At 41.8% G+C, this 27,767-nt stretch overlaps 3 protein-coding genes across 3 annotated transcripts in view; all 3 read right to left on the reverse strand.

Moving 5' to 3' along the window:
* Positions 1–989: 989 nt before the first annotated feature.
* On the reverse strand, positions 990–4,579 carry LOC130173802 (type-2 angiotensin II receptor-like). The gene is made up of 2 exons (XM_056383292.1): positions 4,343–4,579; positions 990–3,762 (listed from the first exon to the last, which is right to left on the reverse strand). Exon 2 carries the CDS (start codon positions 3,694–3,696, stop codon positions 2,431–2,433), a length of 1,266 nt encoding a protein of 421 aa, XP_056239267.1. The 5' UTR covers positions 3,697–3,762; positions 4,343–4,579; the 3' UTR covers positions 990–2,430.
* A 4,667-nt stretch (positions 4,580–9,246) lies between these two features.
* On the reverse strand, positions 9,247–17,410 carry apool (apolipoprotein O-like). Its single transcript, XM_056383563.1, has 11 exons — positions 17,311–17,410; positions 16,227–16,325; positions 15,990–16,115; positions 15,453–15,507; positions 14,874–14,972; positions 13,192–13,283; positions 12,962–13,078; positions 12,370–12,595; positions 12,013–12,273; positions 11,544–11,663; positions 9,247–9,885 (listed from the first exon to the last, which is right to left on the reverse strand). Exons 1-11 carry the CDS (start codon positions 17,320–17,322, stop codon positions 9,797–9,799), a joined length of 1,296 nt encoding a protein of 431 aa, XP_056239538.1. The 5' UTR covers positions 17,323–17,410; the 3' UTR covers positions 9,247–9,796.
* Positions 17,411–18,539: 1,129 nt separating this feature from the next.
* The window catches only part of si:ch211-26b3.4 (connector enhancer of kinase suppressor of ras 2), a 65,511-nt gene continuing 56,283 nt past the window's right edge, over positions 18,540–27,767 (reverse strand). Inside the window, exons 20-24 of the mRNA XM_056383627.1 lie at positions 25,934–26,004; positions 25,684–25,784; positions 24,272–24,869; positions 21,805–22,067; positions 18,540–21,689 (exon numbers count right to left, since the gene is read on the reverse strand). Of these exons, the coding sequence (XP_056239602.1) occupies positions 21,480–21,689; positions 21,805–22,067; positions 24,272–24,869; positions 25,684–25,784; positions 25,934–26,004 (1,243 nt within the window). The 3' untranslated portion in view covers positions 18,540–21,479. The remainder of the gene's footprint in view (positions 21,690–21,804; positions 22,068–24,271; positions 24,870–25,683; positions 25,785–25,933; positions 26,005–27,767) is intronic.

Consider the following 27,767-nt stretch of genomic DNA (forward strand, 5'->3'; position numbering starts at 1 on the left):
GGAGTCCTTCAGACCACCACAAGACCCTACAGAAAGTAAAAGCATGTGATTCTACTACTTGGTATGTTCTTTGAGCTTGTGGCTCTCTTTAATGCAGCGTTTGTTGAGGATGTCTGATTTTATACATTCAGGACTGTAGCCTACATGAGTCATCAGTCTGTGTCACAGCCATTTTTCCCTCAGCTCAAAAAGATCATGAGCGGTGGGACTAGGGGGCTCTGTCTGAATTAGCAGCCAGGGGCGCCTTATTCACTGCTTCTACAGCCCTTTAGCACCATCCAGTGGCAAAGTCTGGAGGATTAATGAGGAATGATGTACCTCAAGGAGACTCAAGTATGGACTGGATACCTTTTGGGTGCTATATTAATGTGTAAAAACATTCAGACTACCTTGGTTATAAGTATGATATAGAAAAACTTCAGCTCCACTCCACTTCAGCATTTAGGCAGAAAAAAGCACGCCTAGTGTTAGCCACTTAACCTTCTTGTTTGTACAGTAATAATGTCATACCCTTCCCCAGAAAACAAAATTACACCATACTCCATTGGCTCTCAGCTCACAGAGGCAGCCCAGGGTCAATGCAGAATGCTTTGGATCTATACTGGACACAAATAGCAGACAGAGATACATCATTGATTAGCTGGCGGCTCCCTCAACCAACACAAGTGGCCTGACTGGAATGTTTCATAAGGACATTAGTATGAGATTAAGATATCTGGCCTTGATATGTACGGAATCCATGTGAGGCATTCTGGGACGAGAGGAAAAAGAGGGGAGACTGAATGTCCATCTGCCAGGCCGACAGTAATCCCAGCACTCTCATTCCCAGGTGGGGGAAGCTCTCAGTCACAGCTGTTGGAGGGTAAGATTGGGAAAAGGAACATAGAATTGTAAATGGGATGGGTTTCACAAAATCGATGCCTGTGTGGAACTGGACCAAAATTATTCAACAAATGCCCCATTTTAGAAGAGAGAATTATATCAAGCAATGAAACTGCATTTTTTTTTATTTCTTCTTCAGTCAAAGAAATGCAGTGATTTTTTATTTCTAAACTATCTTTAGAGAATAATACAAAATAAATGGTACAAGTTACATGATTACACATATAATATCTTCCCAAAAAGAAAAGTAAAAATAGCATTGTTACGACTGGTTAATAATTATCCTTATATAGCTTTATTTCAATCTCTTTTGGCCTGCTCTGCCTTACAAAGCCAAAACAGGGTAACTACACATTTAGTCAAAATTGAATTAAGAGCAAAATAAGATTTTTTCATATTTGTTTTCCGATATAAAACCTTATTATGTTACAAAAAAGTATACTTTTAGAGAAAACTGCATGTATATTTAGCAAGACTGCAAAAAAAAAGCTTAAGCTAAGTTATCTGGTGAGATAGCCACAAACCAAATGCTAACTTTACCGTCTCTTTCCTGTACTCTTTGTCAATTGTGATCATCCAATAGTTTACAGAAATAATCCCACATGAATGAGGCAGCAGCTAAATCTTACTATGATGAAGAAACAGAAACGGTAGCAGCAGCTAAACTAGTCCTGCTAAAAGCTAACGAGCCTAACATTAGCTTAGCAGAGTAGTTGTAAGTGTCATCTCAGCTGGACTCCCTACAGGTTTGAAGGCTCTTTTCTGTACCTTTAAACCTTTTAATAACTGATTTATTTACACTGACACATGACACATCATCACATTTTAACATAAGTTGATATGGAGAACTTGTTAGCAAACAGTTGTGTATTTACACATCCAGCATTTACAGAGCAACATAATGATTCATGTGGAGTCACGTCTCTGTCCATGTGATGAATGTGGGTCCAATATGCGCTCTCTGTTTTTCTGTTTTTGGTCTCTACCAACTCCTTAGGGAAAGATCTTTAGCTACTAAATGCTCCACTATGTCCACCAGTCATTAACTGTTTGTCTGCACATAGTGTACAGTGGATTTTTAGTGCTTTCTTTTTTTTTTTTTGAATGAAAATAAGTCAAGCAGCTGCCTGCTGTTGCAGAAAACAACACCATGAGAGCGATGAGAATGAACCACAACAGGAAAGCTGGGGGTGGGACGGCTAAACACTGAGCTGAAATTCACTATAAAGCCCAGTGAAGCTGCGTAGAGCTGCAGATGTCTTGAATAATTCATCACTACAAGTGACCCCTTTCACATTGTCACATTGTTTTCACCAGCCTCAAAACTTTCAACCCATTTTTTTCTCATCTCCATCTTTTCTGTAGTTACTTTTTCTAGCTCTGTAGGGCAGAGTTGAGCTCTGCTGGAATTTTATAGTTTTATAGCTTTATAGAATTTTATAGTACCAGCTCTCTCTCACACATCCCAAGTTCAGCAGTCATTTGACATTCGTTCTTTAGGGTGTGAAGCCAGTGGAGGGAAAGGAAAGTGTCCTCTCTGGGAGCTGGCTAAGCAGGACCACTGGGCTCCAGAATCGCAAGGTCTTTCAGGTCACTGAGTTTTCTGGAGAAGGAGCTCAGTCTGGTGCTGAAGGAGCCCCTCTTCTGGCTGTGGTCTTCCCCACGCGCCTTCAAACAAGCACACAGGCCCTTGCAGAGGCTGCCGAGACGGCCCCGGAAATGGTTTCCAATGAAGCAATAGAGCACAGGGTTGATAGCTGAGTTGGAGAAGCCCAAGCAGAGGGTGAGCGGGGTCAGGTTGTGGATAGTCCAGTTTACCCAGCAGCTGTCTAACCAGCCCTCGCTCTTCAACATATCTATGAAGGTCACGCAGTGAAAGGGAAACCAGCTGAGGAAGAAGGCCAGGACCACAGCGGCTACAGTCCACAAAACCCGCTCCAGCCCCCTGCCCTCCAGGGGTCTGCCCCCGCTGTAGCTGGGGCTCACACAGGGGGTCGGAGGTCTCTCTGGTTTACCGCAGCTCTCCTGGGACTCCACCGATTTAAAAGAGGGCATGCTGGAGGGGTGCGACGGATTTTGCATTCTTACCAGCCCCGTGTCAGCCAACAAATGTCTGCCAATAGCACAGTAGCAACAAGAGATGATCAGCAGCGGCAGGAGGAAGGCCAGAACAATCTTCATCCAGATCAGGGTCATATACCATGTATGGTCAGGATATAAAATCACACAGGCCTCCACATCAAGCCACTTGAGGTGGTGTGTGTCCCTCAAAGCAAAGGTGGGGGCTGAGCAAGCACATGCCAGAACCCACACCAGGATGCACGTGAGCCGGGCACGTTTGGGGTCTCGTGCACTCTGGGAGCGGAGCGGATGCACGATGGCCAGGTAGCGGTCCATGCTCATGGATGTGATAAAGAAGATAGATGCATAGAGGTTGAGGTTGTGGAGCAACCCACAGATTTTGCAGGCCACCCGGCCAAAGGGCCAGCTGTAGCCCCGGGAGTAGTAGACAGCCCACAGCGGGAGTGACAGCAAGAACAGCAGGTCAGACACACACAGGTTCAGCATGAAAGTGTTGGCAACAGTTCTCCTTGAGGTACCGGCGTGGGCCAACACAGACACCGCCAGGGCGTTGACTACAGTTCCCAGCACGCAGATAATGCTGTAGATGGTGGGGATGACTGTGGTCATGGGTACAGGAGGCCAGTCTGCGCAGGGTTGGGCAGAGGGGGTAAAAGAGATGTTTGAATAGATCTCTGTAGTTAAATGAGGGGCGGAGGTGTTGAAAATGGAGAGGTCATTTGGGATCGCCATTATGGAACTGGATGTACCCTTGCGTCACACAGTTTGACTTCCCTCCTTTCAGTTTTCCAAGGTCAGCTGGAAATAAAACAGAATAGGAGAGCATAAAAAATTCAGCTGCCTTTTATGGATGAAGAAAAAGTATTCCTACGTGGTAATCTGTAGCTGGCTCAAGTGTTTATTAGCTGTCCTTCTTGATAACTAATCGCAGCAACAATACATTACACCATTTTCGAGGCTGGGCAATAATGAAATACAAATGAAGGGGCTGTAATAAGCTGTCTGTTTATTGGGTTCCTCAGAAACATGTATTTTGTATTAATGGCTGAAATACGTTTTTGAAACATTCATGATTTAGATTAAGAAAGTGTCAGCTTAATTTTCGTTTTAATAGTTTTACAGGAATCTTAAAAGCCACTGAAAGTGATCCTATTACCATCCAGTGCACGGGAAGAATACATTATTAATAACAGAAAAAACAACAAATAGAATTTAGAGCAGGCAGTCAGTAATACAGGGGAAATCTTCAGATAACTTTTTGAAATACGAAAAACATCTTATAGATAAAAACGTTTAGTGGTAGAAAAGAGAGGACATGTATCATCAAATCAACCAGACTTAATATATAATTTCTATTTATTTAAAGAATCAATTTTACCTGAAGTTAATGAGCATCCAGTCCAACCAGTCAAGCGGTTTTCAGTGCCTCTGTTGGCTAAAGTCCATGTCTTGACAATTGCTCCTCGACCCCTCTAAGTGAAATCTGCGCAGCCGAGCACCCTGGACCATATCATGCCTCTGTGTTCGTGTGCGTGTGTGTGAGTGTGTGTGTGTGCGCTTGGAGAAAACAGATTGGAGGCTCTGAGAAACCAGATGAGGTTGGGGGGTCTTATAGCCCCCAGGAGCCCTCTTGATTATTGCACAACAGGGAAGTTGCTTAACGTCATACCTTCAACATTACCAAGGGGCTGGACTTACCTGGACACAAGCCAGCCTGCAGCAAGAGAGGGAGGAGAAAGAGAAAGTTTCTCTCCCTGTTCTTCATTTTATCCTCCCTATTTTTCCATCCTTCTCAGAGTCTCAACGAGAAAAGGCCAAAACTAAGAAAACCAAATCAAGATGTGTGTTACAGTAAAAGTTGCGTCTCAAGTGACTGTAGACACACAATCACATGCCATACCTATACTACTATTATGAATAGGACAGGAGTGTGTTTGAGGTGTCAAACTGTCCCCGTCAGGGCCTCTGACCCAAGGAATGGAGGCTGCGTTAATTAGCAGAGTCTCGCACTTTGTGTCATATTCGTTCTGCCAGCGGTCAGATAAGCCATGGGAAATATTTACTCTGTCTCAGCGGAAGTCAAGCCAGCCACTGGGGCAGAGGGAGAGTTTGGGGTGGGGGCGGGGTGGGGGTGGGGGGGGGGGCACAGTGCGGAAGATGAATGAGGAGGAGGACGAGCGGATACTGCAGGGAGTGAACGAGAAGATGAGAAGGAAAGAGGGAGAGAAAGAGGAGATTCCCTCCAGTGGTTTTTCATTAAAGCCTCTGGTGAAAGTTAATGAGGGATGCGTGCAAAGCTCTGAGACTGATTACATCACAGCTCCTTTGATCAACAGTGTGAGCATGCATCTATCCCTACGTGTGCACAAGCGTGTGCACGTGCGTGTGTACATCTATGCCTCAATACTTGTGCAATTGTATCTAAATCTCAGCCTGGCATGAATGCATTGACAGAATGTGCTTGCCTCTCTGTGTGTGTTCAGATGTGTGTGTGTGTGTGTGTGTGTGTGTGTGTGTGTGTGTGTGTGTGTGTGTGTGTGTGTCTGCTCCATTGAGTATCTATCAGGATGTGCCATGTTCTAAAAGCCGTGGGAAAGCTGACGGTGAGGATGACAGATGAAGGTGAGAAAGAAAGCAACGGAATTTGGAGGCTGCAAATGAAGAGCTCTGCTGTTGCCTACTTGCAGAACATGAGAAATTGGGAATGCGCTGTTGCAGAACTATTAAAATGGGAATGCTTTCCAAAATGGAAACTTCATAATGCAGTGTTCTTTTACTGGCATGCTGGGTATGCACAGTTGTTCTCAGACACATACACACTGAGAGGGAAGCCAAGGGCCCTTAGTCATGACGTGCAACAACTAAAAACAGAAATTTATGGTGTCATGCCGGCCAAAATAAATAGATGAAGAGAGAAAACAAACAAATGTGTCTCTGCCTCCACATTGCACATTTCATTTAATGTGCTTGAATATTGAGGAGCTGTACCAATTTCTGCTACTTTATGCTTCGACTTCACCACATTTGATGGAGAAATATTGTAGAAATATTGTAGTTTGCTCTTCTACATTTATCTGGCAGCTAGTTATCATGCACACTAACATTCAAAACATATGATCAGTTCATAAAACCACATATTCTTACAGACAAAACTACCCAACATTAGCCATCGCCGCCAGCTACAGCATTTAAAATCCTTGTGACATGTTTAAACATCCAGTAATTTAATAGGCCGATATCAATGATATAACATTCTGAAAGAGGGCATTCTGCATGATGATTTCATTTTTAATACATTAAGTACAATTTGGTGATAATACCTCTACTTAAGTAACATTTTTAGCCATGCTAGCAGTCAATCTGTCTTAAGTGGACCACTTTAGCACTTGTCAAAATCCAATACTTTGCCTTATGACTGAATACTTGGAAAACTAGTGACACTTTCACAGCCTCAGCTCTACTTTATGTATATTGCTCATTAGCAAATGTTAGCATGCTACCACAATAAGGTAAGGTAACATCAGCATGTTAGCATCATTGTAAGCATGGTGCTGTGTTAGTCTTAGCAATTAGCTCAAAAGCATGTTCACATTGTGTTGTTATGACTGTTGTGTAATTAAAAGAGGAAACTACTTCCTCCAGGACTGCTTTAATTCTCCGTGACACAGTGAAAACATGACTGACTTTCATAATGAGACATCTCATTCTGTAACGGTCAGTCATACTTTCACCTGTTTTATCTCAGCTGCTTTTGTTTGCCATCCTTTGACCTTTGTCTACATTTGGAATGGCAATCTAACTTTATCCTATTTTCAATCAATCAAACAAGCTTGTAGAGCACATAGATAGTTGTTTCACTTTTTAAGGTATTTCTATTACCAAATTCAGTATCTGCCATGTTTTTTTTTGGTTGTTACATGGCGTGCACAAATTGAAAGGCTGAGTGATTAATAGTTTGAGCATGTGTGGGAGTGTGTGTCTGTACAGGCAGTAGATAAGAAGAGCAATGGAGCAGAGAGTATCAAACATCAACTTACATCACAGCCCTCACTGGACATCAATTTCCCGGCCAATTATTTATTTTTTTCCTGTATTAAAAGTATGACATTTAATTTCTTTGCTACTGTTGTTTTTCAAAAGTTTCTTTTTCTTTCCACTCATTGAACAAGATGCAATGATTATATAACAGTGCAACCAAAACCAAAAAGTTAACACAGTTTATATAACAGCAGTCTGCAGAACTGCCAAACTAATTATTTATTTTTAATGAATAACACATACAGTGACTCTAAGCAGGCATAATGCTCAGTATGTTTGCAATGAACAGAATAAACTGCCATAATCTCATTTTATCTGCAGGAACAGGAAACTGTACAAAAACATGTGCACATACTATATACACACACGGACCCACAGGACGAAAAAGGAAAAAGATGTGCACAAGTAAACATACACTATATTCACAAACGCCCTGAAATGGCTTACATAATTGTTGTGTTTATATATTTTGCTGATAAATGTGCTATGTGTTTATTTGATGGTGGGGGCCTCTCTCACTAACCGGACCCTGGGAAGATAGCCACCACAAACCATAACCCCTGCAAAGTCCTCTGTGGAAAATCTGGCTCACAGGGGTGAAAGGTCAAAGGTCAGGGTTGTGAGCCCCACTTCCTCTCTGTTGGTCAAGAAAAAAATCTGAGAGAGTTTTGGACTACTCTCTAACGTTAGTTCTCAGGACATTATCATGGCTGCTGCTTGTGTGGGATACTGTAAGGAAATGGGGCCCCATATGTGGAGGGGACCCTTGAGAGAGGTGAGATGAGGCTATACTTAGTGTCACATCTTGCGGGGGCGGGGTGGGCTCTGAAACCTCTAACAATGTGGCCCTCAGCTTATAGCTACAAGATGTCCATCCTTCCTAACAAGTTGTGAGAAGAAAAGATTGCACAGATTTCCAGCACTCCCACTCTCTCTGCTCTGTTCTATTTTGAACTGAGTCAATATGTTCCATGTGGTTTTATTAACACTGTTGGTGGAAGGACACAGAGTTTCTGGAGCTTTCTGAACTTTTTTTTATCACAACATTTGGTAGTGTTTGTCTAAAACACAGCACAGTCACACCAGCCAGCAAATCCCTCAACCCCTCAACTCAAACAAGAAATCTCAGATGCTACAGAAAGCTTGGTTCCCATATGTGTGTTTTTCTCCATGTACAACAGGAAGGAAGATGAAAAAAGTATTGACGTCTAATTGATCTGCCATCTACCTCCCTTTCTTTTTTCTCTCTCTTATACACATATATGAACACACACACGCCCGAGGGTCATGACTCTGGTCAACCTCATGCAGAGTTTATGAGGTCCAGGCAGCTCTGGTTCCTCTGAGGAGCAGTAAAGAGGCTATAAAGATGTTAACAGATAGCCTTGTCCCTTGGTACAAACAGTAAGCTCACGGACATAAGCAAAAACATGTGGCACCAAAAATGCTTTGCAAAGTGTATGTGAAATTCTCAGGGTTCATACACACGTTTTTGTTGCTCAAACTTTCAGAGCGCCTTGAAATAATAATTTCCATGACCCTATACAGATATTACATATACTATTTAAATATTAATGACTTTAACATCCCAGATTTTACTTCAGGAGACCACAATGACTGTATCACTTGGAGCGAGATATTGCTACCAGTTTGGCAGTTACTTTACTGACCAATGAAACAGTTCAGTTCAAATCAGTCAGTTTCTGACTTGGTTTAACTTGGCTTTACTAAATGAGTAAATTGTATTCCAACTTGTAAAATGAGTCTGATGAATCCACAGCCATGCTAGCAGCTCTGTGTAGCTGTATGTTGGCACACTGGTGCTTTTTAGCTAAATACTAATGTCAGCATGCACAGGCTTACAAAACAAAATGTATGTGTGTATATATCTATATGTGTGCCTGCAGTGGCTTCAGAAAGTATTCAGACCCCACCTCTTTTTTCACGCTATTGTGTTGTGGATTTAATTGCAAATGGATAAAATTGCCATTTTTGCAAATCAATTCACATTTAAGAGCCCATAATGACAAAGTGAAAACATGTTTGTTTCTTTTATAGTTGTTTGCAAATTTATTAAAAAAATCAAAAACTGAAATCTCTCATTTACAAAAATATTCAGACCATTTGCTGTGGCACTCCAAACTGTGGCCAGGTTCATCCTTTTTGTTTTAATTATCGTCACGATGTGTTGAGAACTTGACCGGAGTCCAAAAACCGAATACTTAGTCAAGAAGACAACATAAATCCCTGAAAAATATAAATTTATTTTGAGTTCTTCAAATCAACAAAGAGAAGACAATTTTTGATGTAACAAAATGGAACAGCACTAGTCCATCTTGTAACTGTTACCAGCACATGAGCAGTGTTTTCACCTTACCAACACAGTGGGCTAAATTACAATAAATAAAAGCACCATGCACTCATGACTGTAAAAGCTCTAGCACAAAAGCCAGTGATTGTTAAACGACAAACAGAGAGAAATTTTCACAATCTGCCATCTGTGAATTAAAAGACTTGTAAACAGTTGTGGGTGTATATTTTTTTTCTGGGTTTCGGTTCTTTTACATAAACTGCCACTGCTTGCTGCTATTTGCAATGCAAATTCACTTGGCTGTTTTTGTGGAAATATAAATGATGTAGGCAGAAAAAAATGAGAATGGAAATATTGATAAAAGACCTTCTAACTATGCTTTCTTGCAAAATGGCAATTTACAATGCATAATGACAGAGTGCTTGTCAGCCCGGATGAGATGGCAGTGTGGGAATGAGGTCTGTCCTGTTGCCGACTGCTCTCTCAGCTGCGTGTGCTGTACAGGTCTTCATCCTCAGGGTTGGATTGGCCAAAGTCCATCAGAGAAGGGTCTGCTTTGAAACCAGAGCCCTCTGGAGGACAGCAAGAGAAATGCAACACAGAATTATTTCATGTTTTACTGAAAGGTGATGGAGCAGCTCGTCTTTACCTACGACGACAATTAAAGCATCAGCAGAATAAACCTCAGCTACTAGATTCTAAAATTAGAACTGGTAAAAAAATAAAGAGCACCGGAGCCAAAGCCACAGTGTCTTGTCAATGTTCTTGAGACCACACAATACTGGTTAGCTAGTGCTCAGGAATCGGGGCATTGTTTTTTTTCCAATCGTACCGACTGACACGCACAAAGACACACCCGAGCTCCTAGAATTACATGAACTTCAGGTCACCTGCATGTGCTGGGTCTTGTGCTTGTGTGTAGGTGTTCTGTTTTCTGATACAATTTCTAGACTAACTTACTTTGATTACACAAATCAAATACAGATTGAATTCATCTTGCATCACAGGTAAAAAAAAAATGCATAATGGAATAAATTTATAAATAAATAAATAAATAAGATTAATAAACCTTGGCAATTTCTTCTTCTGATAAAGACCTCAGACTTTCAAAATAAAATGGATGGAGAAATACAAATATGACATTATTTATTTAAACCCATTACATAAAAGCATGGATTAAAATTCGATCAGAAAACAGAAAACTAAAAGATATGTTTTAAGATGCATGCAATAGATTAACAATGAGCCACTGTGTATGAATGCAATGTGAAAGGCCTATTTGATTTAGACATAATTTATATGCAAAGATAAAGAGGTTCTTACATACATATTGTCAGTTTAAGTCTTAAGTCTCATCTCCCAACCAACCTACTCTCACTGAATACTAATAGACCCCTACTATTAACTAAAACAAATTAAAGAAGAAAATCCACATTGCTCTTGCAGAGGAGTCTTATTATTCACCATTTACAATCCATAAATATTTAGCAATTTATTTGGATGCTATTTGTTTTGGAGTACACATATGGAGGACATCTGCAGTGACAGGAAATTTATTTTCCATGGAGACTGAGTTTATTTGGAGACAGATTTGATTATTTTTCTACAGGGTCCTGCAATATGGGATCACTGCCTGGTGAAATTGCCTTTCTGTTAATCTTAAAATCAGACCGTCTTGACTGTTACAAACTGTGAGTCCAATGCTTGACTAAAGTTTTCAAACTGCACATTCCAAATGCTGACTCATTTTATTTTATTATTCTTTGCCATCTAATAGAAGAGTAAAGGTAAAGTAAAGTAAAGTAAAGTAAATTAAAGTTAAATGGCTGCAGAACATTTACTCCCCAATCTGTTTAACTGTTAAAATATAGATGGGCTCTCCAAAGTCCAAAGGCGGTGTGTGTTTGGCTGAAAGATGAGATGTAAGAGGTAAACTGCTCTAAGACCACGTTATGGGAAGAAACTGAGTGCACTGCAGTTTTTTTCACGTGTTTCAGGGTTAGCTTGTGACGCACGTCAACTTTGGGCGAAAACTGATAATAGCATGAGAAAATCTCAGCTCGTCAAAAGTCTGGAGAAGGAACACCACACCTAGTAACAAAGAACAAGAATTCGGCTCATTCCCAGAAGTGATTCAGTGCGTGCATGCATGAGTCTGTGTGCTTGAGTAAGTCAATGCCCAGCTAATAAACTCAAGCAGTGGTGTACGTGCCGCAGGTAATCACAGTACCTTTGCTGTTTTCTGCTGCAGGCTGTTCAGGAGGTGGTAGTGGTGGTGGTGTGAGTGTCGGGGTTGGAGTCTCCGCTGGTTGAGCAGTGGGTTCTGGCTCAGCTGATTCAACAACTGGCACTGAGGAGAAGTCAAAATAAAACACAGGGTCAGCAGCAGAGACATGAACTCATGTGTTGCCACCTTTATGAAAGCTACTGTGAGGTTAGACTAGTATTACTAATAGTGATGCTGTTTAGAAAGTTCTCATTTGGCAGGTTACAATAAATGAAGTGTATTGTGCAGGATGGTCCTAATAAGAAGTAAAGCAAGAGATGCATATTTTAACTAGTTCCTTCGATTCCAATGAACACCATCTCTGTACCAACACTGATCTTCCAAGGAAGAACATTAATTTGGGAAATTTAATCTTGCATCTTGAGTGCTTTTTCTGCTCTTTGACATGGAGGGGCAGAATGTTTTCTAGTACCTGCTGGCTCATCTGAGGCCTGTGGAGCAGGTGGTTCTTCAGAGGAAGGAGCGGACTCGACCTCGGCAGCCTCAGCCGGGGCTGCCTGTACCGTCTCTGGCTCTACACCCGCTGTGGACTCGGCTGGGCTGGCTTCATTTGAGACGTCCTGTGGTGTTTGTTTTGTGTCTGAGGGCTCCTCACTGCTTTCAACAGGGGCAGGTAGTTCCTCAGACGGAGGAGAAGCTTCTGTCTCTGCTGGCACTGAATGTACCACGGGATCTGGACAGGAGAGGAAACACAGCACATCATCAGAAGAGGCCCTTGTGTGATTGTGTGTGAAACGGAGATGGAGACAGAGATTAATATCCATGATACCTGTGTTGGTCTCTGTGGGGGCCTGGTCGGGGGAGATCTCTGAGAGTGTTACTGATGACGCCTCCTTTGTTATGACAGCGGCGATGGGCTCGTCAGAGAGAGGGACAGACTCAGCTGATTCCACCTCTGTTTCTGGGATCGTAGCACTTTGGGATGAGCTGTCTGTGGTGGAGCTGGGCTCTGACGCCTCAACCACTGCAGACTCTGGATTTGACACTGTAGATGGCTGACAACATGTATAACACAGTATAAGCTTTAATTTCCAAATCACAAAACCTCCAAGTGACTTCACATGCAGCAAAAAGTGCAAATTCCAGTAACAATACAATGATCAAAGGCAAATTGCTTGGAAAGGAAATAGAATATGACCTACTAAGAGACAGAAGGGATTTTTTTTTGAGAAAGTAAACTATGTAAACGGAAAATAAAACAGTGGGGAGAGAGCTACAATTAATTAGGTTGAACAGCTGTTTTGGTCTTAGTCACACACAGAAAAACGGCTTTACAGTTGTTTCGATTTTAAAACCAGCCGACTGAATCCATACATGATGATCATTATCAATCTGTTCAGATACTCAATATGACTGCTAACCTGTGGTTGTGAAGCAGTAATTTCTTTGGCAACAGGCTCTTTGGGCTTGGAGGTGAGCAATGAAGACACCGCAGCGCTGCTCCACTGCCCTGCAGCGTACACCTTCTTACCCGTCACCTATGGACCACAACAGACAATAACTGCGTCAAACTCTGAAAATAAAGAGGTTTGTGATTGGTACTGATGGAGGGACTAGTTAACAAAATGTCAGAATTTGAAGAAGCAGGCACCTTAAGTACAGCCACTGCTTGGGCTGGGTAGCACACTGAAGCTCCTGCACTCATCAGGCCCAGTGGAACAGCTAACCTCTTGAAACGAGAGCCTAAAATTAAGTTTTACAAAGAAGAATGGCAATCAATCGAACTTGGCACAGATTAGATAATGAACTTCAACTTCATCTGGGACTGCTGTACTCACACAGGTCACACACACAGGCTATTATATCCTATTTAGACCCACACAGAAAACGCAGGTTAAAACTGGATCGGTGGTTCACAACCCTCTTCCCAGACCAGTCCGTACATCATCCAAACACTGACTAGATTTAGAAAACATTACAAACTGTTAAAATGTCCTTTAACCGATGCCCCAAAGCGACAGACAGAGAGGGTGAGACAAAAACGCATTTCAAGAAAGCAAATGGAAACTTGACTTCACTTGTTTCTTATGTGTTGTACTAATGTGGTTTAGTAATGAGTTGTAGGTAAGAAATGCTGATAACCAGATATTATCAGTGACTGCTGTCTCATATGAACAGATCAACCTCAGGTTAAGTGCGCATCAGATAGGTCTGCATCATAGATGCAATTCCATGATGCAAGAGGTGAAAGTGAATGAGTAATTCAAGACGGTGTGAGAAAGAGGAAAGGCAAGTAGAGCTTCTGATTCCACTAATTATTTGTACGTCATATAAAAATATGACATCATTCTGTTTGTGAATTTGTTTCCACAGGTCCAGATTCAGGGTGGATAATTGAGATTGAATATAAAATATCTTGAGTCCCAAATATGACAACACTCAACACTGTGAACATAAACAAACAAATGTGATGCCTCATTTACAGCTGTTACATTACCACACTGCTGCATGGCAAATGTAACTGTACGCTATAAGGACACTGAGCTAGTTTTCATGCTACCATAATATTGCAAAGGACTCGGGGCAGTTCCTTTTTATTACTGCTAAATAGCCTGATTCAAATACAGTGCTGAAACATCTACAGTTAACACTACATATTGAAAATTTAGATATCTGGTGGTGCATATTTCTTACATATTTTATTTTCCGGTCTATCATGGTACAAAAGGAATTCTTACAGGAACAAACAAAGGTCTTTGATCATCACAGATGTGGGTGTCAGACCATTAATCCTCTCTGAGCATCAACCAAATTGTGTATGCAGCACTGTGTATCAAAGACCCACACCAAATGCTTGGTCAGAGTTTTTTTGTCCTCTTTACTTTTACTTTATTTGTTGGATTTGGATAAATTTGATTTGTTCTGTTAAATGAAAACAATTGTAGGAAGACCTTTTTGTGCTCAGCAACTTTTAGTACTGAACAGGAACTCCTGTGATATCATACTGGCAATAGTACTGAAAATTTGAACAACACCCAGCTTAGTGCTAAAACATATGGCAATGTATGTATGTATGTATGTTGGCAAAATGTAGTTTTATGATGATTATATGCTTAAATACTGTGATATTGAACATATATTATATCACAGTATTTGACGTGATCATTTATGATGATACCTCCACATGTTTAACTGTTGTTTGTTTGTTTTCCCCCTTTTTTTTTACTGTAATATTGTTGTAAGCACTAATAAATGGAGAGATTAAGAGGTGTCATAATAATTGTTCCCAGCAGGCCTCAAGTGTTTGTGATGTAGAGACAGGGGATCCCTAACCTTTCCGTGCCAAGAACATTCCAAGCAGGCCAGCCATGGTGATGGTGCCAAATCTGGGTAGAAAACCTGGGGGGGGGTCTTTCAGGTAATAGTATGCATCTGGGAAAGAGGTAACACAGGAACACAGTCATCATGCTGCCAAATATTCACCTTATCTTCAGCGGACATCTGACTCAGATTGTTACTTTACTTTTTACACTAGCAGTAGCAACAACAGGAGTAATAGCAGCTATACGATGCGCAGCAGTATCACAACATGATGGCGATAGTAATATGCATATTTTCATTACACACCCAGTACCACAAACACCAGAAAAATGCACAGTCACAAATTCCTCATTTACTTGTGAAATGGGAACTATGTATATCTAAGTATGTTACATTCTGTAAAATTATTTTACAGAAGTAAATGAATAAATGGCTTACATACAGTAAGTGATTGTAAGTGACAGTAAGATATGTTTTAACTATATTATTCTACTCTGCTTTGTAAGGAACAGAAGGAATGTAGGTTTTGACTTTCGTGAAGGGAGGATCCTAGCTATAAGTGAGACCTTAAGGTACCTACTGTTGACTCACCCTCTCCTGCATGGTACAGATTAACACTTCCCCTTTTCACAGACACACAGCCACCCTGCAGGAAACGATGGACAAAACTGAAATCATTGCAATATATAATTGAAAGAACACATATCTAGACAACACTAACACAGATGCATCTGGGTGTGAACTGTCAGTGTGATGTTTTTTTTCCTCCACCATCTTCCACTGTATCAAACTGTCAAATCTCCTTGCAGCAGACCTTACAGCTGCGGAGTTAACTGCATGAACACTATTTCCTGTCTGACTCCTCAACTTTGCTTTTTGCAAAATTGTACCTGCACAGAGCACTTGCAGCACGTGGGATTGTGCTCTGTAACCACAAACAAGAGGAACAAAAATCAGGGTTGGAAAACTAACTTTGCAGGTGCAAGATAAGACGTCTTAAATGTGTTTTAGCTGTTTCTCCATTTACATAACACTTATTTATATCTGTAAAAGAGTTGAACTCTTTGTGTTTGAAGTGTTACACAGGATGTGAGCTAATGCGAGATACAAATAGCAAAATATAATTACCTTTACAGCCTGGGCCAATGGTAGTATGCTCTCTCTAGCTGTAGTTAACCCACTCTCAATAACACCAGACCTCTCTTGAACAAACTGAACCTGGGCAGACTGTGGCAGCGGTGTGTAGATGTTCAGCTGAGGACAGATGTAGAGTCAGCATGTTATTTTATGATGCAACATTTCAGTGAATGGCAATAAGCTTTTCCCCCATACACCACATCTGATGATGTTTTGGGACAGACGTACCTGTTCTCGAGTAACCAGCCCATCAGCGGGGGCTTCACTCACAGTGTACACACGGATGGAGGCTATTCCTAGCACCGTCGGGACGGCCACCATCACCACCTAGTGCACAATAGAAGTACACGTCTGTCAGTACCTATCTGTCAGCTCATAGAAACAGCGCAAACCAGTGGCAGACACTGACAGACAAGTGACTCCTGTGGATCATTAGCGGAAGAACTAAATCCTCTGCGTTATTTAAAGTAGCAAAACCACAGTGTGAAATTTACAGTGAAGTTACACTACTCCGCTCTCCCTGTATATTATTATATATTTACATACAAAAGCACCGACACCTAATCTGCATTTTAATGTTACAGCAGGTTCAGTGGGGGCTCATTTAATGGCTTACTGAACTGTTGACTATTTTAAATTAGAAAATGCGTCACATTTCAGAAGTTCATCATTTGAATTCAATTCAATGCAATTTCATTTGTATAGCGCCGAATCATAAAATACATTATCTCACGGCACTTTACATTTTGTATGTAACATACAGCACCTTTATCTGTCATATCAATGTAACGTTAGTGGAGTCAACAGTACTTACACACAGCACTGGAGTAAATGTATTTAGTTACTTTTCATCACTACTATGGAAGTATGTTGCAACGTATATAAGAGTCATTATTACAATGTGTAAAACTAATGGATGTTGTGGACAACTTACAGCCGCGTCCGGCTAAGCTAACTAAGCTCAACAGTAACGTTACCTCTAATGAGCGAAATGTGTGCAAATTCTTCTTCAACTATCAAGGCCAGGGCTGACACGTATCAAGGTTTATCAGCTGTTACACATGATTAGGAGACTATTAACCTGATGGTGGGAGTACAGTTAGCATAGACTCTGTTAGTGAGGCTAACACAGTGGACACAGTTAGCAAAGCTGTTTTCGTGCAGCACGAAATCCTGGAAAGTGACAGTCAGTTCAGGATAGCATTGACGGCTCGGGGCCAGTTGATGTTAACATTACACATGCGCTTTCATTGAAAATACACATTTCAAACACAATAAAAACTTTGCCGAAGAGAAAATGTCAAGGATTCACCTTGGCCGCCATGACAGCACTCCTCCGTCTTCTTTGGGCCCTGGTGAACAGCTTCGACTGGTTCAAACCACGGTCACCTGCTGCCACCTAGTGGTCTGAGGAGGTGCCTGCACCAGTTTGGTGTTAAGGTGACCTCAGCAAGCAAAAACGTGCTCACGCAGTGCTCTCAAGCTCTGAGTACACTGTCACTGTAGGTGATGACTTTTGTAAATGTGCATGCATGTAACTAAAGTTTTAAACACCACATTTTATTTTACAAATACATTTGCATGGAAGTTATTTAACTGGTACCACATGTTCCACATGTAAAGCAATTGCTAATGATGATACTCGCGATTTATTAGAGGCAAGAAAATTACCCAAGGGTCCTAGATCCAAAAGGGCACCATATTCATTCCAAGTCTGATGGGTTTGGTAATGTGATTAACTAAAAAAAAAAAAAAGGAGAGAGAGAAGGTATTCTGATTAACTAATAACAGTGAAAAACAAACAACAACAACAACAACAACAACCCAAAGAGAAGATTAACTAAAAAAGTTATTAGGGAACTGGCTGCAACAACTTAAGTGCAATGTTAACTAAGGTGAATCTGGTATGATTGTGGCCATATGTAGAGGGACTCTCTGTTAAAATCTAGTAAATTGTGCTCACTTTGTGCATGCTCCTAAATGAAATTCAATCACATTACGACAAGCTAACCCAAGTAAATTATTGTTCCAGCATAGCACAGAGCACTGGTTATAATGCATTTGCTCGTAAATTGGAAGTGATAGGATACATACACATTGGACAGAGTGCAGTAAGCGGGTGGTCAGGAAGAATGAACCCAACAGCAACTTTTTGAACTGATTGTGACTGTGCATGGTTGTCAGTATGTTTCAGGTGTACTCCACCTCTTGCCCCCACAGCCTCCTTACCCCCCATGACCCTGCACAGGATAAGCAATATAAATAAAGGATGGATGCCATGAATATATGTAAAGTAGTGCATGCATAATAGCTACTCAAAGTGGTTATTTTTAGATGGATGATTATGAAGAGTGAACAGGTAAAGGTTCAGTTTGCTCAAAGACATTTTAGATATACACATTAGTTACTGCAGAATAGAACATATTGTACCTGCCATTAATTTGAAATCTGGTCATCTTTGTCCTGGAAACATCAGCTCAGAAGACACTGCAATGCTGTTCCAATAAATCCAAGAAGAGGTACTCATAAACAGAACATAGCTCATAGTGCAGAGGATTCAGTTTATTGAAGTCAAAGTTTAACAACTTAAGTTTACAATCTGTATTTTTTGTAATATATATTCATATATATGAAACCAAAAAAAGGCTACTTTAGGAAGAATAAATGTAATTTTCTTTCTTTTTTAATATCATCTTTAGTCAGTTTAATGTACAGAATAACAGTAAGCTAATATTATCCTTGAAAAAGAGCAATATGTTCCTTTTTTAATGTCGCAGTGCAACTTACATCTTAAACACCTGTGCAATGTACCATGAGGTGTACACCCCTGAAAGAACACACAGTGGAATCTCCCTTTTCGGCCTGTTTCTGCAGGTCTACACACACAAAGATCTGGGAGGGATAACACAGTCTGTGCCTACAAATCATAACTCACATAGCTCCTTAATCTACAGTATGTTGCCTGCTCAGCGGAGCAGCGGTTGGAAAAAGAAGACCAACACTACAGATGAGAAACGGAGAGAGGTCTGCAGACTAAAACTGTATTGTAGCTCTTCTACAGCTGTGTGTGTGTAGGATCGCCAGTAAAGTCAGTCCATCGTTGCCAAAGAGAGGGTTGGGAGGCACAGGGAAAGTGCTTGCATCATTTAGTTTTCTTTGTGGTACTCTCAAATCAACCATTCAAAAAAAACAAAAAAACATGAGCTATATCTCTGGGGTGTGTTTGATATTTCACGACAGTGTGACATGATGAAAAACCTGAACCTACACTCAAAGAACTACAGTTAAAATATGAAGAATAAGTACAGGTAGTGCTGGATGCAGCAGGTGCTACGCATGTCTCTCAGAGTCTTCGACACTGGGGGGCACCATTGAGTCCTTGGCCTGATATTGCAGACGAAATGATTCATCTGAGTTTCACAGACATTACAGACCAATTAATATAGAGGTCTTTGACCACCCAGTATCAATCAAATGCTTGGAGGGAATGTCAAAAACAAGCTTTTGTTTTGGAAGTAATTGTACTGTTGTCTCTCAGGTAAGACTTCCGAACCCTTTGGATGCGCGTCAGTCTCTATGTAAACCAAAACATCAAACTGAAAGCTCCTGGTTAGATGCTAAAGAAGGATCTGCATTAGATCGAATAACTGAGAGGCAAAAATGCCTCCCTCAGTTTTTGTACAGTTTGTGTCTTCAAACACCATCTAATGAAAAAAGACTTCAAAGCTATGAACATACAAATAAAAAGTAATTCTTCAACAATACGTTTGCATGTACCATGCGCTACAAGTCTAATTATCTTGCAATCATGAGAGGAAGATAAAAAGAAAAAGAAACAAAAAAGAACACAAATGATCCACGATATTTTACCCTGTCCAATCAAATCAGTCCCAGGCCTTTTCTCATGCAACACATCACCAGGAGAAGAGTCAGCTGTGACGTAAACCAGTAAAAACTGTCAATCATCTGTCAGTGATGGTGGTGGTTGTTGTTGTTCGCCTCCTAGTTGTTCAACTGCTAAACACCCTGCATCTACAGAGTGAAGAGGGGGACACTGCAAAACCTTGGCATAGAATACATCATACTTTACATTATATCTATGACACAAAACGTAAATAGATTTATATATTCTTCTATGTTTAAATATATTTGTAGACTGTACACAAATCTTTAGAAAATGAGACGGCAAATGCTTTTACCTGATATTTTGAACAGCAATGGTAAAGAGGCCGATGAGACATAGACCCTGTGATGCAGCCAATGAGATATAGAGATATAGAAAGTGCATTCTTTGTAGTGAGTGACTCCTTTGAAAAGAACTCTCTAGCTCTTGCATTCGCTGTTTAAGAAAAAAAAAGAAAAAAAAAAACCAAAACAAAACAATAACAAATTGTTTTGCACCCACGCAAATACATACTCTCCGTCTTCCCTCCGCTACCTCTAGAAGCATATCACAGTGGTAGTGGAACGCAAACATTTACATCAGTATACACAGCAGTATACACATATACACAAGTCTTTGAGGACTAGAGAGAGAGAGAAGAAACAAGAGGAAAAAATTAAGAAAAGAGGAGGAGATGGAGAGAAACACAGAGAGAGAGGGAGAGAGAATGCAAACTGAATTGTAGAATTGCACTCTATCAGAGGAGCCTCCTTCTGCAGAATTGTGTTTTTTTTTCTTTTTAACAGTTCACAGTTTGAAATAGTGTGCATCTAGCCAGCACAATGGTTTCTCAATGCTCATGACACATGTTTTCATCAGCTAAAACAGATAAACCAGCATTGATGGCTACCTTTCACAGTCTTACAGTAAAGTCGCTGCCCTTACTTTCCCCACACTGTCCCGTCAGATCAGCCTGGAGCAACAGTTAGGTCCCTGTAAATCAGTGAGATATGCAGTGAGAGAAAAAAAGAGATAGAGAGAGAGAGAGAGAGAGAGAAAGGGGGAGAACTGGTGGCTCTGGGTGCAAAGTTCATCAGTACAAAAGTACAGTGCTGTGGTGAAAAGGATTCTCCTCTGTATTGCTGCTACATAGCTCCCCCTGCCCCCTTAAATCAACCGGAAAAAAATAGCAAAACCAATACAAAGGAACGAACGTGTTAAAAAGTCTCCTTTTTTTCCATTTTGCTCGACAAGCGTGTGGAGTTTATGCTGAGTTCCATAGACAAAGGAAGATTAATGCTTTCTGTTCAGGCATGCAATAGGCACCCTGTGGGGTCCTCAGGATTATCAAAAGTTCATACACGCAGGTCTCAGACTGTTCCCTCTATGATATTTACACATCTTACAATGTGTGTTCCTGTATGTGTGTTTGTGTGAGTGCGTGCTCAGAGTCGTGATCAGGGGGAGAGGGTTTAGCTAATGTAAAGCTCTGTGTGTGTGTGTGTGTGTGTGTGTGTGTGTCTGTGCGTGTGTGCATGTGTGTGTGTGTGTGTAAGTGAGTGTGCATATCAGTTCAGTCTCTGCTTCTCTTCTCTGTCTCACACGTGTGTCTCAATGAAGGAGTGTGTGTGGGTCATGAGAGGTGCAGCCAGCGGGGACAGGTCGTCCTGGCCGTTGGTGCCGGGGCTGAGCTGGCAGATGTCTGAGTAGAGCTCGCTGTGCCACTGCTTCCACTCTCTGAAGGTCTGGGAGCACAGGCCAGGGTCCTCCAGGAGAGCACAGATTACTGCCAGCTCTGACTCTTTGGCCTGGGGGAGCAAAGAGACACCAAGAGATTACCACATTGTGTCCTCGCACATCTAAATCTTCTTTAAATCCCCAAATCTTTGCTGTGTTTGTGACAGAATCCCCTCTTTGTGCTACCTTCAAGGTGCTGCGGAGGGCTCGCACCCGGTGTAGCCTGTCGTTGAGCAGAGGGTCCCTGGCTCTCTGGGTGAAACAGCGTCGAAGCTCTTGCCTGCTACAAGGTCTGGGGTCTCCTAGGGCCGTCACGTTAGCTTGCTCCAAAGCCCGGTACAGCTGCTCTAGACCATCTAATGGCTCTGGCTCACGGCCCTCTGACACCCGCCGCTCCCTTCCTTCTGACACCCTCCTCTCTCTGCTCTCAACTCTCAACTCCCGCAGGTCTGAGACAGCCAGGAGACGACCAGTAAGAGTCAGATTCATAATGTACACTGGTGTGTTTAATGCTAACAGAGCAGAAATGCTACCAAACAACATGACCTACTGCCTCGTGCTCCTCCCCAGTGGCACTGTGCCATTTTCATGTAGCAAATTAAAACCTTTAAAAAAATGTACTTATAATTTTTATTTCTTCTGAAATCAGGCCTCATGCAAGAACCACTCATCCAAACAGAAGAGTGTTTAAGTGGCACATATGAGTGATTTAGCAAAACTTGTTGCATTCACAAATGATCTTTCTTTGCTTTTTTGAATCACTTTGATCCTTACTAATACAATATGTCTGTGTGGAGATTTCCTGATGTCACTTTTGTGGGATGTAAATGCATTTTAAAGATGCTGTTGTGCAACATTTTAAGGTTCTCCTTCTTCTAGCTTAGTTATTGATGTGTTGTTGATATTTGTGATGTACTGCCTTTGTGCTTCCACTCTCTCAGATGTGCCTTCTTGATTTTGTAATTGCTTTGAGATGTTTATCACTCTAAGCAGGATGGATGGTTAACCAGACCTGTCTTCATAGAGCCTGTCAGACTACTGATGTGTGTATATACATGTACTGTATACTGCATATATATCAAAGATTGAGTTTCCCTCCTCAGACTCTTTCATTTGAATCAATTTTGGAGGCCTGAAGAGGTTAGAGGGTATAGATTAGAAAAAAGTAAATATCAGAGACACCCCCCCACCACACACACACACACACTGCCACCAAAACAAAGTACATTTAGTTAGGCCTGTGAGGATCCTCAGTGCTATATGAAGGCTTGACAAGACTTGCATGAGGTTCTTGAAGACATTTCACCTCTCATCCAGAAGGCTTCTTCACTTCTAACAGACTAGTGGGGAATTCCAGGCATTTAACTTCTTGTGGGGTCATTAACACCTTGAGAGTCAGTGAGGACCCATGTGAGTCCTCGACACACCCTCCTCCCCTCCCAAAAACCACCACCACCACCACCACCCCATTTACTTGTACTTTAGTAGTAGTAGTGTTTCCAGATTATGCAACTTTATGATTCTACTTCACTCTAGCCACAAATATTGCAGCTTTAGTTACTTGTTACTTTGAAGATTAAACCTGTGTTTTTTTTAGATTGACGTCACTTCCTCATTGTTTGTGGCCCCACAGACTGCACAGCTGTTTTGTGTAAAACAATAATAATAATGAATGCAAAATTAAATTCTTCTTTCTCCATTACATACTTCTTTGCTTTTTGTCTGACTTTATTAAGACCCAATATGTAGACATGAAGTGAGGTCATAATTCTAATCCCTTTGTGAAGTGATATATATGAAGGTATTAAAATACAGAAATGACCGTAAAGCATCATTGTTACACCAGCTGAAGAGATATTTCAAATCTACATGGTCTATGTATGAACAAATATCCTCTATTCTATTTTTTTCCCAAAAAATGTACAGTGTATCGTACTTTTCATGTTCATGTACGTAGCTATTAGAAATCCTAATAGATTCATTAGAGTAGTGCTACGTAAAAGAACAGATGAACATCCATTATACTAAACGCTGTTTTACAGCTGGGGTCTCTGCGACCACAAACCGAAGCTGACTTCCGAAACATGTCAACATATCAGTTCAACAATATTATACAGTATATTTTTTGAGCTGCTACAGAGGGCCTGGGGTCTCCAGGAGCCACAAGAGATTTTATGTACAAAATAATATGCTCTTCCATTAAACTACCTAACTTCAACCTAAACCACAAAGTATGTTAAAAAATAAAAATCTGCTCCACCTCAAGCAACTACAACAATAAAATGCTACTTACATGTTGTTGCATCAGTAATAATAATCTGCTAATGTAATATTTAATACTAAAACACGCAGAGGAGCCAAATTGCATTATGGCAACTTTTACTTTTGATGCTGAAGGTATTTTTGCTAATAGTACTTAGGTACTTTATTATGAAACATTTTCAGTGCAGGTCTTTTACTTATACTGAAGTATTTTGACAGTGTGGTATTGTTACTAATTACAACATAATGAATATGCAGTACATACTGTATGTATTATAATGAATAGTATAATGTTCTTGAGTCATTTGTTACTTAATTGTCTGTTCTTCCTGTAGATACTCCTGCTGCTCTCCTTGTACTGTATAATTCAGACTGTGTGTAATTCTCTTACCCTCCTCACCCTCGAACATATCTCCAGCCTGCCCCTCTGCCTCTTCATCCTCGCTCCTCTCCTCCATATGAGCTGAGGTGTGTAGCAGCTTTCCTGGCATTGGGTCCCTGTTCCTGGGCAGACTCTGGCTCCGCTGCTTGTGGGAGCGTCGGTGTGTGTGACTGTGTGTGTGTGGCCCCCGCTCCAGAGGAAAGGGCCCGTCCCGCTCCCTGTCCCTCTCTGCGGCGTGATGTCTCCGTACGGGCAGAGTGGCCTGCCTGCGTCTCTCCGGGGACATGCCCTGTCTGCCCAGGCCTCCGTAGAGCCCCATGTCTCCGGCCATGGTCCCCATTAGGCCTCCGTAATCATTCTCCCCTGGCGCTGTCTGGAGGAAGTGCAGCCCCGCGCTGGTCAGAGGGGTCTCAATGAGGTCCTGCCAGGAACGACGCTCACGATGGGAAGAGCGGCAGCCGGATGAGTGTGTACTGGTGCTGCCTGTGCCCGTGCCCATGCCCATACCGTCTCCACGCTGGTCCTCAGCTGAGGAGTGGGAGTGTGTGGACTCGCTGGAGAAGTGTCGGCCGTGCTTGGGCTCCGGGAAGGGGCTAGAAGAATTGACCTGGGGAGGGAGAGGGGAGGTGGAAGAGACCATCTGTGGAGGGATTGGGGAGGTGGAGGCACTCAGTGGTGGAGGGAGTGGGGACGGAGTGGAGCGCATGAGGCTCATGGAGCTGACTGAGCGGGGCAACTGGTCATAACTGTGGAGGAGGTTTGACTGAAGGGCCCAGGGGTAGGTGGGGTGGACAGGGTTGGTTAGTATGGGGAGGGTTGACGAGGGACAGATAAAAGTTGACAGAAAGGTGTGAAGTGTGAGCACAGATACAAGGAGAATGTGACCCGCAAAACAAGGAGGAGGAGGAGGAGGTGTGCAAGGACGGAGAGAGGAGAGAAGAAGAAAGGACAGGAAAGTATAAAGGACAGAAAGAGACCAATAGATGAGAGAAAAGAAGCAATGAGATGGCAGATGAGTTACTGCAGGAAGGATTGATATGACTGTTGAAATGCTCAGTGGGAAAACATGGTAGCAATGCTACTGCGCCTTAATATAAATGTCTGAGTTTCATCTGAATAAGGGTATGTTTTCATATTTATTTGCATTGTCAATTGTCACCCCCTAGAGGTCAGATTGTGTCTTAGTTCTGGCAACAGAACACAGAGAAGTGATGGTCTTGGCTGCTTACCGAACCAGATAGTCTCACACTCTGATGTTTTATTAATGCTGAGAGCTCTGGTCTATGCAGCTCTGAAAACTGTGGGGCTTTTAGGAATAAAATATTCCATCAGAATGAAACACTGCAAAGAAAATGTTGAGTGTGGGTGAGTTTGTGTGTTTGTGTGTGTGTGTGTGTGTGTGTGTGTGTGTGTATACTTACTGATGGTGTGCGGTGATAAGTATCACAGAGGGATGAGGGTCCCTCCTGTTTGAGTGTCATCGAGCCGTCGACCTCGTCTTGATCACTCTCACTCCAGTAGTCTGATATTGAGATAAGAACAGAGACACACGCACACACACACACACACACACACACACACACACACACACACACACACACACACAAATGTTAGAGATTCATGGATGAAAAATTAGAACAAATAATTTCAAACCAAGCCAATTCATCTTACCTTCATCAGGGCGTGGCACCTTGTCATCTGGTGTGTAGCCAATAGCAGCTAACCCCAGTCGGTTCATCCACCTATAGGAAACAAGGAAAGGAGAAAGGAAAGCATCAGAGGATGTATTAGAAAAGTAGCAGAAAGGAGGAGAGGAGAGGATGGGTTATAGTGGGTAAATGGTAGGTGATGAATAAAAAGACTTTCATTCTAAATAATTTAAGTGCTGTCTCTTAACAGTTGATATCTGTCTAACTGACTCCATCCCCCTGACGAGGAGAGAAAAGAATCAAGATAATTAGAGAGATGAATGCAGAAAGAGAGAAGTGACACTCCTCTGTCCCATTGTCTCTCAACACTGAGTCTCAGATGGTGTTCTTTCTCTGCATTCACACTTGTCTTCTTCCCGTCCTGACTTGTCCTCTGCAGACACCTAATAATAAGGTCGCTACCAAGAATAGAGGCCCAGTCTGTGGCACGAACAACAGAACTGATTTCTAATTGTCAACAAATCCCATGTAAAGACCCAAACTGACAATCAACTGGTCCTAATAACAAGTAAGATAAATGTGGCCAGTCCTGATGTTGTTGCTGTGCAAAAACTTAAAAACACATACACTGGCACTGCAGTTTACGTTGAGTTAATCCCACATACAACTTCCTGCTGCTATAATTATTCAACAATTTGTATTAATTTTAAAATAGTCCCCACCAGATGCATTATTTTGTCTTGTTTCAGTAATGTTTTCTAAAAACCACAGTCCCCACTTTTTGTAGGAAATTATTGACTGTTTTGTAAAAAGATTACATCTGTAGAAGGATGTGTAGCACTACTGAAAGGTTTTACTCTTTGCATAGAATTTGTTGACAATAAGGAAAACTATAGAATGTCACCTGCTTTATCCTTGTCAGTTACGAATGTTAGTTTAGTCATTTGCTTGAAATAAACCTTCAGTGTGACTTCTGTTTATACAGTGGCCTCAGAAAGTATTCAGACCCCTTGTGATGTAAATTTAACTTTAAGTGCACACGACCCCAGTCTCAGGTCGTGTGCACTCCGGGGCAGGTTTTCGTCAAGGACTTCTCTGTATTTAGCTGCATTCGTCCTTCCCTCAATTCTGACCAGTTCCCCTGTTCCTGCTGCTGAGAAGCCTCCCATAGCGTGATGCTGCCACCACCATGTTTGACTGTGGACAATGTCTGGAGTGCTCAAAGGGTTCAGTTATTTTTTCTCATCAGAGCAGAGAATAATATTATCTCCTTTAAATACTGTTTGGCAAACTCCAAGTGAGATGTCATGTGCCTTCTTGTCAAAGTGGCCTCTGTCCAGCCGCTCTACCATAAAGGCCTGATTGATGGAGAGCTGCTGACATGGTCATCCTCCCAGCAGGTTCATCCATCTCTGCAGAGGACTTCTGAAACTCTGTTAGAGTGACCACTGGGTTCTTGGTCACCTCAATGACCATACCCTTTTTGCTCTGTTGCTCGGTTTGGCCAGACGGCCCATTCTAGGAAGAATCCTGTTGGTTCTGAACTTCTTCCATCTCACAATTATTGAGGCCACTGCGCTCCTGGGAACACTCAAAGCTTTAGAAACGGTTTTATACCCTTGCCCTGATCCATGCCTCACCACAATTCTATTGTGGTCTACAGGGAGTTCCTTGGACTTCATGGCTTGATTTTTGTCCTGACATGCAGTGTGACTTGTGGGACCTTGGTGTGTGCTCTTTCTAAACTGTGTCCAATCAATTCAGTTTGCCAGAAGTGCCACAGGCTCCAAGCTAGTTCCAGATAACATCTCAAGGATAATTAACAGGATGCATGTGACCACAGTTTGGAGTACCAC

Source organism: Seriola aureovittata, chromosome 8, assembly GCF_021018895.1.
Source record: "Seriola aureovittata isolate HTS-2021-v1 ecotype China chromosome 8, ASM2101889v1, whole genome shotgun sequence".
NCBI lineage: Eukaryota > Metazoa > Chordata > Actinopteri > Carangiformes > Carangidae > Seriola > Seriola aureovittata.

Coding starts and splice junctions, on each gene's coding strand:
- LOC130173802 (XM_056383292.1), bottom strand. CDS start 3,696: ATGGCGATCCCAAATGACCTCTCCATTTTCAACACCTCCGCCCCTCAT.
- apool (XM_056383563.1), bottom strand. Junction 13,284..14,873: donor AATGTTCTTGGCACGGAAAG/GTTAGGGATCCC, acceptor ACTTAATTTTAG/GCTCTCGTTTCAAGAGGTTA. Junction 9,886..11,543: donor TGCAGCAGAAAACAGCAAAG/GTACTGTGATTA, acceptor GCTGTCCTCCAG/AGGGCTCTGGTTTCAAAGCA.